The 12,889-nt window shown below is 43.2% G+C and overlaps 1 protein-coding gene across 1 annotated transcript in view; it reads right to left on the reverse strand.

The window, feature by feature from the left end:
• LOC110495961 (neuropilin-2) overlaps positions 1–8,139 on the reverse strand; it is a 64,457-nt gene extending 56,318 nt beyond the window's left edge. The window contains 1 exon segment of the mRNA XM_036952470.2: positions 7,331–8,139. Coding sequence (XP_036808365.2) covers positions 7,331–7,403 — 73 coding nt within the window. The 5' untranslated portion in view covers positions 7,404–8,139.
• Between the last annotated feature and the right edge of the window lie 4,750 nt (positions 8,140–12,889).

Here is a 12,889-nt window from a genome sequence, read left to right on the forward strand (position 1 = left end):
CACCTGCCAAAACCGGATGACGCTGGGCCCTATGGGACACCCAATCACAGACGGTCGCGATACAGCCCGGATTCGAACCAGAGTGTGTGTAGTGACACCTCAAGCACTGAGATGCAGTACCACAGACCGCTGCGCCACTCGGCAGCCCAGTGAATATAAGGACATCAATGAAAATGGCGATGACTCAATATTCTGTTTCATCTGCTTCACCTATTCCAAGTTATGTGAGCACATCATCAAAGGGGGGGGGGGGAGATTGGAGGGTTGAAATATAATAGACTGTTATAGTGTTGACATTTTCAAGGCTATTGTATTTTAAAAGGCACACTTAGGTTTTGGTGACATTTGATATAATAGTGAAACCCTACCATCCTTACTTGGATAGAAACTCACACACACTTATGTATACACACGTGTGCATGCACACACACACACGCCAGTCCAGCCTATCACTCAAAACACCTATCACTCAATACTGCAACCAAAGCTCAATAAAAAGACCAAAAGTAGAAGAAAAGTCTCTTTATCTCCCCTGGAGGATTCAGACATGTGCAGGACTATAAAGTCTGCCTATGGAGTGTTCTTCCCTCCCCACCACCTCCATGTCTTCATCTTAAATGGCACCCTTATCCCGATTTAGTGCACTACTTTTGACCAGGTCCCATAGGGAATCCCATGGTTCTGGTCAGAATAGTGCACTATAGAGGGCAAGGGTACTCAAGTACTATTTGAGAAGGTCCGGTCACACAAATTCCCTAGTTGGCAAAGGTCCGGATAATGTAAAATATCACCATAGTAACAAACCCCCACTTCGCAACCCCAAACTGTTCACACCCCTCTTGTCTGCAATTATACACATTTTGTATGGGACATCGTTTTTTTAATGTTTTAAAGCGAATTTCCTGCAATTCCACGCATTCTTCCATGCCTTATGTGTCTTTATATGATACCAGGGGTCAAAGTGCGAGCTCGTAAAAATAATATACACCTACCCATTCCAGGGTTTTTCTTTATTTTTACTATTTTCTACATTGTAGAATAATAGTGAAGACATCAAAACTGTGAAATAACACATATGGAATCATGTCGTAACCAAAAAAGTGTTAAACAAATCAAAATATATTTTACATTTGAGATTCTTCAAAGTAGCCATCCTTTGCCTTTGATGTCAGCTTTGCACGCTCTTGGAATTCTCACAACCACCTTCATGAGGTAGTCACCTGGAATGCATTTCAATTAACAGGTGTGCCTTGTTAAAAGTTCATTTGTGGAATTTCTTTCCTTCTTAATGTGTTTGAGCCAATCAGTTGTGTTGTGACAAGGTATTGGTGGTATACAGAAGACAGTCCTATTTGTTAAAAGACCAAGTTCATACTATGGCAAGAACCGCTCAAATAATCAAAGAGAAACAACAGTCCATCATTAATTTAATATATGAAGGTCAGTCAATGCGGAACATTTCAAGAACTTTGACAGTTTCTTCAAGTGCAGTAGCAAAAATCATCATGCACTATGATGAAACTGGCTCTCATGAGGATCGCCACAGGAAAGGAAGACCCAGAGTCACCTCTGCTGCAGCTGCAGAGGATAAGTTCATTAGTTAACTGTACCTCAGATTGCAGCACAAATAAATGCTTCACAGAGTTCAAGTAACAGACACATCTCAACATCAACTGTTCAGAGGAGACTGCATGAATCAGGCATTCATGGTCATATTGCTACAAAGAAACCACTACTAAAGGACACCAATAATAAGAAGAGACTTGCTTCGTGCAATGGACATAAGACCGGTGGAAATCTGTCCTTTGGTCTGATAAGTCCAAATTTGAGATTTGTGGATCCAACCGCTGTGTCTTTGTGAGACGCAGAGTAGGTGAATGGATGATCTCCGCATGTGTGGTTCCCACCGTGAAGCATGGAGGAGGAGGTCTGATGGTGCTTTGCGGGTGACACTGTCTTTGATTTATGTAGAATTCAAGGCACAGTTAACCAGCATGGCTACCACAGCATTCTGCAGCAATACGCCATCCAGTCTGCTTTGCGCTTAGTGGAACAATCAATTATTTTTCAACAGGACAATGACCCAACATACATCCAGGCTGTGTAAGGGCTATTTGACCAAAAAGGAGAGTGATGGAGTGCTGCATCAGATGACCTGGCCTTCACAATCACCCGATCTCAACAAAATTGAGATGGTTTGGGATGAGTTGGACCGCAGAGTGAAGGAAAAGCAACCAACAAGTGCTCAGCACATGTGGGAACTCCTTCGGGACTGTTGGAAAAGCATTCCAGGTGAAGCTGGTTGAGAGAATGCCAAGAGTGTGCAAAGCTGTCATCAAGGCAAAGAGTGGCTATTTTGAAGAATCTAAAATCTATTTTGATTTGTTTAACACTTTTTTGGTTACTACATTATTCTATATGTGTAATTTCATAGTTTTGATGTCTTCACTATTATTGTACAATGTAGAAAATAGTACAAATTAAGAAAAACCCTTGAATTAGAAGGTGTGTCCAAACTTTTGACTGATACTATATATATATATATATATTTATTTTCTATTTTTTCCTGGACCAGAGGTCCGTATTGACCCCCGTTCTGGGTCCAGATCCGGTCCTCGGTCCGCCAGTTGAGTATGGGGGATATAGGGAATAGGGTGCCATTTAGGACGCAGCCCATGTCTCCTTTTTGTATTCTCCAAAAGCTGTGCCGAGTTGTCAGTAGTACCGCTAGGGGAAGATTAAGCCATTTGGGAGAATCCTGCAGCCTCAGGACTTTTCCGCTCCCTGAACTGAGCAGACCATTCATGTACAGCTAAGGAGGAGGGCGACGGGGGGGTGGGGGGTGGGGGTGGAGAGAGGGATGCCAGCAGGGAGAAAGGCAGGTAAAGAGGGATAGATGAAGGGGATGAGGATGATGAGGGAGGAGAGGGAGCGAGATGGAGGGAGAGGGACAAAAAATTGGGAGATAAGAGGGATTGAGAGAGGGGTAGAAGGAATGGAGAGAAAGGATGTGAGACGGAGAAGGATTAAGGCAGAGAAGGAAGGGAGGGAGGTGATTGAGGGGGAGGAAGAAAGAGAGTGTGTAGAGGAGCTGGAGAGAGAGAGCCTGACGAGGCTCATTAAGATATGACCATCCCTGTGGGGACTGACCCTGGAGGAGCTGATGGGCTGTCAGTAGGATATACAGTACATGCAGGGGAGAGGTGTGTGTGTGTGTGGGGGGGGGGGGGGTGCGCAGTGTGTATGTTATCGACTGGGTATGTCTTTGTTTAAGTCCCCTGATAGGGTGGAGAATGTGTACGTGAATGTTTGTGTTTTTATGAATACAGTGTGTTTTTATGAATACACAGTGTGTTTTTCGGAGCACTATGTCTTATGCATGTGTGCTTGTGTGATAAGGAGGGAGGATGAGGAAGGAGCGTTCATTAGAGAGGTAGCCTCATGAATTATTGTGTCTGTGCTGGCTCAGGACTCCACCCATCTCCACACACGCACACAACACTGCACGGACATGCCATAGCGACCCTCAACATATGTGAACAATGTTGATATATAGTATATAACATATAAGTAGCAATAACAGGTGAGGGCATGTGTGGGTCTACAGATAATGGTGTGTATGTGCATACGTGTGAGTGTGTGCATGAACTTGGACGCAAGCGAAATGTGTGCTTTAACGTCTTCAAATCTACTGTACAAGTCTCCGTCTATATATACAGCATCTGCACATCTCTGTGTGTGCACATATTTCTATTAGCGGTATTATCAGTGAACAGCTTCGAACGTGTGGAAGGGCCGTTATAGATCTCCCCATCATAATCTCTCTCTATCTATCTTTCTCTCTCTCTCTTTCCCTCACTCCCACCTTAATTAAAAAAGTGCTGTCGCTTCGAGAGAGGGAATCAGGGGGACAGAGAGATGAGAGGCACCATTCGTTCATCCCTACACAGGGGCTGTGTCCACGGCTGTTTTTAATCTAACCACTCCACACAAGACTGGACGGAGGGAGGGAGGGAGAGAGAGAGAGGGAGGGAGGAAGGGAGGGAGGGAGAGATTTGTGACTTTCAAAGCTCTTTACTTTAATCATTAGGCACCTACCATAAGGCCCTACCTACCTTTAGATAATATTAAAGTGTCCTGTATGGCTCAGTTGGTAGAGCACAGCACTGACAACGTCGGTATCATGGGTTTGAGTTCCATTGATGCCACCCGTAAGAAACTGTATGCACACACTACGTCACTCTGGATAAAGACATCTGCTAAATGACATGTTATCATTGATGTTGTTAAGGATTAAGACCAAATGGAACAATACTAAATGAATGTGCAGCAGAAATCGTAGTTATAACGTAGCCATTCAAGTGTACACATTTAGACTTCAGTTCCAATATGAACAACACACAGATTTGGTACCCTAATTCACCATTGGCATGCTAGACTAAAGCCTCCTCTCTCTCCTGAGTTGGAGCACCCATGCATGACTCTTCATAATAGGCTAAGTGGTTTTGGCTAATCAACTAAATGCATTGGTATGGGTATAGCAATCAACTAATCACCGGATCAATTGACCACAAGCAGATGGCTGCGTTTCGCTGGGTTTTGCTTTGCTAAAATACCGCTGTCCAGATAAATGACCTGTGTGTGCAGTGTGTGTGTGTGTGTGAGTGCGTTCACACAAATGAAGCAGCAGACCGAGTGGCCACCAGCTAGCCGATAGGTGTATTATTTATGGTGGCCTTGTTTATAATTTCACCCTTGTCACCTTGTTCCAGGGGGTTGGCGTGTCCCCCTCCTCCCCCCAGCACCCCAGCCCTTCTCCTGGCCAAGGTATTGAACCACAGCCTCTTTTGTTTTTCAGCTCTTGAATGCTAACAACTACGGTCCTGACCTTGTTTCTCTGCTGCTGATGTGTTATAGGAGTCTGGGGAAGATTAAAAAAGATTCTGGGGTAGAGAGAGGGAGGGGGGGGGGGGGGGGTGGCCAAGAGGGGGCATGGAGAGGGAGAGAGGTGGGGGAGACAAGAGAAAGAAGCGAACGAGGGAGAGAAAGAAGCAAGCAGAGAGAGAGGAGGAAAATAAAGCTCTTCATTAATCTGCATTGTAACAGATAGAAAGGTGAACATACAGAGACAAAGAAGACACACACTGGTCCTGTATGTTCAATTAATTACTAGTTAATTATTACGAATGACTTAATTATACTAACACAATCATGAGTCACATTGTTGTGGTTCCATTATGTGCATCCCAAATGTCACCCTATTCCCCATTGTAGTGCATTACTTCTGACCAGAGCTTATTCCCTCCTTTAGCCCTATGGGCTCTGGTCAAAAGTAGTGCACTAAATACAGAAAAGGGTGCTATTTGGGACAAAGACACAGACGTCTCCCTTCTGCTCTCCGACCCCCGAGCGTAGTGTTCATTTTCGTACGCCCAACATCATCAGTTCCTCTGTTCTTAAAACTCTGTGACCCTGCTGTTTGGTACTGTACCCTTTCTTCTCATCTCTATCTGTTTTTCTCGTGCTCTCTCTCTCTCTCTCTGGTGTTTGTCCGGGAAAACATGCTCTTGTTCTGCACAACATCTCTGTCACTCTCTCTCTCACAACCTCCTGTCTTTCCCATATCTCCCTTTCCTCTCTCTCTCTCTCACAACCTCCTGTCTTTCCCACATCTCCCTTTCCTCTCTCTCTCTCTCTCGTGCTGCTGTGTGTATGTACAAGATGTGCTGTTTTGAGGAGGACAGGAGAAGGCTGGAACAGTGAGTGCTTTGGCAGGCTGAGGTAACTGAGAATGCACGGGGAGAGCTGCCAAAGGCCCACATCTGAGTCTGATAAATGGGCACATAGGCAGCCAACACTGCAAACAGATCATATTGAATCTCTCTAAATGGCAGGTCCAAAACCACTCTCACACACACTTGAATGTATGCAAACAAGAATCTCACACACAGCACACTTTGGAGCACATTCTAAGGAAGAACCATAGGAGCAGTCCCGTAAACCAGCCAGGGATGCGACACTGAGTAGGCCACAGAGACAGAGCAGAACGGGAGTGAGAAACCAGACAATGTTTTAAAGCTCATGAGAGCTCTAGATCGGGAGTCGGGACTTGGACAAGATTACAAAACTACAACCAAAAAACAACAACTCTTACGCATGAATTATGGATACAACTACTGTGACTTAGGAAGCAAGCCAGCTAGCGTAAAATCAGGACGATTCCCTGAATGGAATGGAAGGTGGCTTCGGTGGCCTTTTCGTCAAAATGTGCCATCTGGTCTTAACGTTGCAGCGCGAGTGGAGAACTGATTGTGTGGCGCCGCCTCGAGCTGCAGAGGCACAAGTGCGATTGAGGCACAAACCGTCACCATAATGATTGCAAGACTCTTGAGATAATGAGCGAGTTGTTGGTGGTGTTCTTGTTGATATTAATGATGATGGTGGTGGTTAGTCTAACTAATATTCTTGTCATTCTCCACTAACAGCAAAATACCAATTGAGGCGCATTATTTTGGTTTGGTCAATGGATTATGTTGTCTGTCTACAGACGCGTTTAGAGTTGAGCACTCATTCATGAACTCTACCAAGAAACACAACAAAAAGAAAGTAGGTCCGTTTCCCCCCCTTTTTTAATTATATAATTATTATGTAATTATCACCCTACAAAGCAGAGTCATTGGGCTATTATATGCTAATGTATGTAGGGTTTTTACTTTAAAAAAAATCTGTGATCATAAAATTACAAAACCTGCCTAACATGAACGGCAGTGGAACTTGTACCCCCCCATGCTATGGCAACGACCTATTTTGGGGTATAATAGAAAAGCTTTTGAGTATCAAATAACATATCACCCAGTCATTTTTCATGGGTGGAATATTGTCAAATTACTCTTGGTATACGACAGAAGTGGAATAGAAATAATGTTCTGGACTAACTAGGATAACGAATGAGAATGGGTTCGTTCATCTTTCAAGACTGAGAGAACATTTTGTGGTTAATAGCAGTACGGTTACACTACACATGATAGATATGGTCTGATAACCAGTAGGCTATCTGATGCCATTCACGGCCTATGTGTTGAAATTCCTGATTTGAAACAGATGGAGCTCGTTTTTTTTTTTAAAACCAAACGAGTTTTCCAACGCTGAGAAAAGCAAGCTATTTTCCTTGTCAGTCTCCAAGACGCAGGTCTAATAAAAAAAAACGATGTGAGCTTTCAGTTTTTATCATAGTTTAAAGCAAATTCAGATTTTTAATCACCCATAAAAGGGTAGTTTCGGGTACATTCGGACACGTTTCTTGACAGCCCATGTGTTGAAGAGAACTTACCCTTGTCTCCACGGACTCCCAGTGTTAGACACATTGCAAGTAAAAATCCAATCAGCGATGATAGCATATCCATTTTGGCAATGTTCAATGTCTTGTTATTTTTAAATGGTACTTCCCAGGATCAAATCAGTTGTCCATCAAGAAAATCCACACCTTTTTTTTGCAGAAAATCTAGGAACAAATGTTATTACTCCACGTAGCCTATTTTACTAAAACAATCAACGAATAATGTTTGTTCCAAGTGTACTTAATTGAATAAGAATAGGCTAAAGACAGCGGTGAACAGCTTTCCCTCCGAAGCAGGCATACAGGCTACTTGAACGACACACTGGGATGCCACCTTATAACTTTAATATTGTCGTCCTGACTGGGTTATCTAGCCTCGTGGATGAAATAAACTCCTCTTAATTCCCCGGTTCCATACAGAGCTTGTCCACTGATTTGAAACCTCCTGGGGTATTTCCTACAGGGTCTGATAAGCGGCTCTTAGTCTACCTCCAAATACGACTGAAGCGCTTGCCTTCCCCCCCCCCCTTCTCTCTCCTGTGCTCGCAGGGATTCCTGGACTCCGGCATTTACGACCGATGAGACACAGTTGACTGAACTATAAGCCGACAAAAAGTCTCCGTATTTAGGACAAGAATGGAGCGCAAATCATGAGAAGTGTGACGAACATGAATATAATATGTTCCGAAGGAGAACTCATTCCATCTCTGGCACCACTCCTCTAGTATTTTTGTCTGTAGCGGAGTGTCTCTATGCGCTCCAGCGGCGTGTGTATGTGAGTGAGTGAGAGTGTGTGTTATAGCACTTTTGAACAGAGCAGCTATCGCATTACAGTCAGCGCCTCGGCTCCGCCTCCGGTTGGTTGTTGATCATGGAGAGGTGCGCGCACACTCGTAAAACACACAAGCGCGCGGGCACACACACACGTACACATTTCACGTGACGCCAATAGATAAGGGTTCAACAGATAACGCACACCCTATAATCTCAGGCTCGGGAGTATTTCCACAGGCTATTTTCAAGAGAGAAGAACCAAAGAAACCAAAATAAAAAAAAGGGGGAAAAGTGAAGGGGGATGGAGGAAGGGGAGTAGAACATGCATTAGGGCTCCCGAGTGGTGCAGCGATCAAATCAAATCAAACTTTATGTCACATGCCTTGAATACAAGTGTAGACCTTACCGTGAAATGCTTACTTACAAGCCCTTGACCAACAGTGCAGTTCAAGAAGAGTTAATAAAATATTTACCAAATAAACCAAAGTAAAAAATAATAAAAAGTGACACAATAACATAACAATACCGAGGCTATATACAGGGGGAACCTGTACCGAATCAGTGTGCAGGGGTACAGGTTAGAGGTCATTTGTACATGTAGGTAGGGGGGAAGTGACTATGCATTGATAATAAACAGCAAGTAGCAGCAGTGTACAAAACAAATGCCAATGTAAATAGTCCGGTGGCCATTTGATTAATTGTTCAGCAGTCTTATGGCTTGGCGGGGCACTGCATCTCAGTGCAAGAGGCGTCACTACAGTCCCTGGTTCGAATCCAGGCTGTATTACATCCGGCTGTGATTGGGAGTCCCATATAGGGCGGCGCACAATTGGCCCAGCGCCATCCGGGTTTGGCCAGGGTAGGCTGTCGTTGTAAATAAGAATTTGTTAGGCACTTAATAAATAAAAAAAAAGAAGGCAGCAGCATATAGTCAACAATAAATCATACAGTGGCATACAGTGTGTGCGTCTGTGTATGTGAATGAGTGTGAGTGAGTGTTTGTGTGCTTTACGCGTGTGTGTGTGCCCCTCTTTACAGCGACTCTCTCACCCCATTACCACAGCACATATCAAACAGTGGTTCGAGGCTTAAAGCTGCATGGCAAATGTCACCCTATTCCCTATGTAATAGGTCTCTGGTCAAAAGTAGTGCACTACATTGGGAATATGGTGCCATTTGGGACACAATCAAAGTCGTATGTTCCTGCTGCCTCGTGGAGGGAACCCACCAAGACCGGCACAAAACAGCTCTACAATCAGCCTGCCTAAATACAGCCACGCTAGCTTTACATAATAACACACTGCCTGGCCCAAAATAATCTGCTGCATGAGAAATGCCTCTATGGTCCAGCCCAGGCAGATCCCCACTGCTTACAGAACGCAAGAGGGTTGCTATGGTCCAGCCCAGGCAGATCCCCACTGCTTACAGAACACAAGAGGGTTGCTATGGTCCAGGCAAGGCAGATCCCCACTGCTTACAGAACGCAAGAGGGTTGCTATGGTCCAGCCCAGGCAGATCCCCACTGCTTACAGAACACAAGAGGGTTGCTATGGTCCAGGCAAGGCAGATCCCCACTGCTTACAGAACACAAGAGGGTTGCTATGGTCCAGGCAAGGCAGATCCCCACTGCTTACAGAACACAAGAGGGTTGCTATGGTCCAGGCAAGGCAGATCCCCACTGCTTACAGAACACAAGAGGGTTGCTATGGTCCAGGCAAGGCAGATCCCCACTGCTTACAGAACACAAGAGGGTTGCTATGGTCCAGGCAAGGCAGATCCCCACTGCTTACAGAATGCAAGAGGGTTGCTATGGTCCAGGCAAGGCAGATCCCCACTGCTTACAGAACGCAAGAGGGTTGCTATGGTCCAGGCAAGGCAGATCCCCACTGCTTACAGAACACAAGAGGGTTGCTATGGTCCAGGCAAGGGACAGGAAGGCTTAACATTAGCAAGCTGCACTAACTCCCTGAACCAGAGCTAATTGAAAAGGGATGTACATTAGCCTGGTCCCAGGCCGGTCTGTGCTGTCTTGACCAACGACCAGATCTGTTACCAGGCTAATATTAGCTATATTACATGAGAGAATACAGTTTGTCTTTGATGACGCTTTTCTTTAGAAGATGTTGGGGGAGGGAGTGCTAAACTGACATTTGGAATTGTTTTAAGATGGTCATACTATGGATTATTTAGATATTTGATTTGAACTATATATATATATAGATATACCATTTTTTTAAAATAAAATATTGATTTTTGCCTTTACTCTGAAGCCAGAGATGTATTGAACAACACATTAATGAATGGCAAAAGGGACACTCAAAAAATAAATAATCAGAAACAAGGTTTTGAAGTGTCCTAAATCTAGGAGATATAAAAAGACTCAGGAATTATAAAAATATATACAGTTGAAGTCGGAAGTCTACATAGACCTTAGCCAAATACACTTCAACTTAAAGTCTTTCACAATTCCTGACATTTAATCCTAGTAAAAATCCCCCGTCTTATGTCAGTTAGGATCACAACTTTATTTTAAGAATGTGAAATGTCAGAATAATAGTAGAGTGATTTATTTCAGCTTTTATTTCTGTCATCACATTCCCAGTGGGTCAGAAGTTGACATACACTCAATTAGTATTTGGTAGCATTACCTTTAAATTGTTTAACCTGGGTCAAACGTTTTGGGTAGCCTTCCACAAGCTTCCCACAATAAGTTGGGTGAATACTGGCCAGTCCCTCCTGACAGAGCTGGTGTAACTGAGTCAGGTTTGTAGGCCTCCTTGCTCACACATGCTTTGTGATGGGGCTTTGTGATGGCCACTTCAATACCTTGACGTTGTTGTCCTCAGGCCATTTTGCCACAACTTTGGAAGTATGCTTGGGGTCGTTGTCCATTTGGAAGACCCATTTGCGACCAAGCTTTAACTTCCTGACTGATGTCTTGAGATGTTGCTTATGTCGATATAGGACTAATTTTAGTGTGGATATAGATACTTTTGTACCTGTTTCCTCCAGCATCTTCACAAGGTAATTTGCTGTTGTTCTGGGATTGATTTGCACTTTTTGCACCAAAGTACGTTAATCTCAAGGAGACAGAACACGTCTCCTTCCTGAGCTGTATGGCGGCTGCATGGTCCCATGGTGTTTATACTTGCGTACTATTGTTTTTACAGATGAACGTGGTACCTTCAGGCGTTTGGAAATTGATCCCAAGGATGAACCAGACTTGTGGAGGTCTACATATTTTTTTTTTTCTGAGGTCTTGGCCAATTTCTTTTTATTTTCACATGATGTCAAGCAAAGAGGCACTGAGGCCTTGAAATACATCCACAGGTACACCTCCAATTGACTCAAATGATGTCAATTAGCCTATCAGAAGCTTCTAAAGCCATGACATAATTTTCTGGAATTTTCCAAGCTGTTTAAAGGCACAGTCAACTTAGTGTATGTTAACTTCTGACCCACTGGAATTGAGATATAGTGAATTATAAGTTAAATAATCTGTCTGTAAACAATTTTTGGAAAAATTACTTGCGCCATGCACAAAGCAGATGTCATAAACAACTTGCCAAAACTATAGTTTGTTAAAAATACATTTGTGGAGTGCTTGAAAAACAAGTTTTAATGACTCCAACCTAAGTGTATATAAACTTCCGACTTCAACTGTATACACTACCTGTCCAAAGTTTGGACACACCTACTCATTAAAGTTTGTTGTTTTTCAAACTATTTTTTACAAACTTTTAACAAGGCACAAATGTTAATTGAAATGCAGTCCAGGTGACTATCTCATGACGCTGGTTGAGAGAATTCCAAGAATGTGCAAAGCTGTCATCAAGGCAAAATGTGGCTACTTTGAAAAGTCTCAAACATAAAATATATTTTGATTTGTTTAACACTTTTAAGGTTACTTTCATGATTCCATATGTGTTATTTTATAGTTTTGATATCGTCACTATTGTTCTACAATGTAGAAAATAGTAAAAATAAAGAAAAACCTTGGAATGAGTAGGTGTGTCCAAACTTTTGACTAGTACTGTATGCACTGTACACAGTGCATTCAGAAAGTATTCAGACCCCATGACCTTTTACACATCTTGTTACATTACAGCCTTATTCTAAAATGTAAATGTCATATTCTCGATTTTTATACATTTGTGGGATATTGTGCTTCGACGAGGGACATTTAAAACATTTTTTTTAATATATATAATTTTTTAAAACATATATTTAACCCCTTTTTTTGGGTTGTCGCAAAACTATCTTCATACTTCCATTTGATTTTTAAAACCAGTACCATTTACCTTCAGACAAGTCCCGCGACACCATCCTGTTTGTGAGAGTCAAACCGTTCGGAAGCTACAGACGTTGTTTGTGAGAAGACCAATTTTCGGGATGTCTTGTGGTCTGACAAACACTGCTCTAGCTCTGCCACCTTTCAACACTGACGCGGAAGTGCGACACTGGCGGATGAGGTGGATAGATTTTTTAAACTGACAGATTTTGATAGGTATTTTCTTGTTATGTACGCATCGGTGCGTCAATCGACTCAAGGGGGTTATCAGTTAGCGAGTCCATTAAGACTCAATGGAAGTGCAGTGTAGAAGTCATGTGGGACATTAGTTAAACATTGGTTGAATGTTTGACCACAATGCCCTTGGTGCAGGTCATGTGACGTGTGTGTGTCATGGCATGTCTGTAGCCTCCGTCTGCTGTCAATCTAAGTTGGCCCCCAAGCACCCAGTCATTTCACAGATTTCTAACACCCTGTCAATCAATCGG

This window comes from Oncorhynchus mykiss, chromosome 18 (genome assembly GCF_057628025.1).
Source record: "Oncorhynchus mykiss isolate SJ-2025 chromosome 18, ASM5762802v1, whole genome shotgun sequence".
NCBI classification, from domain to species: domain Eukaryota; kingdom Metazoa; phylum Chordata; class Actinopteri; order Salmoniformes; family Salmonidae; genus Oncorhynchus; species Oncorhynchus mykiss.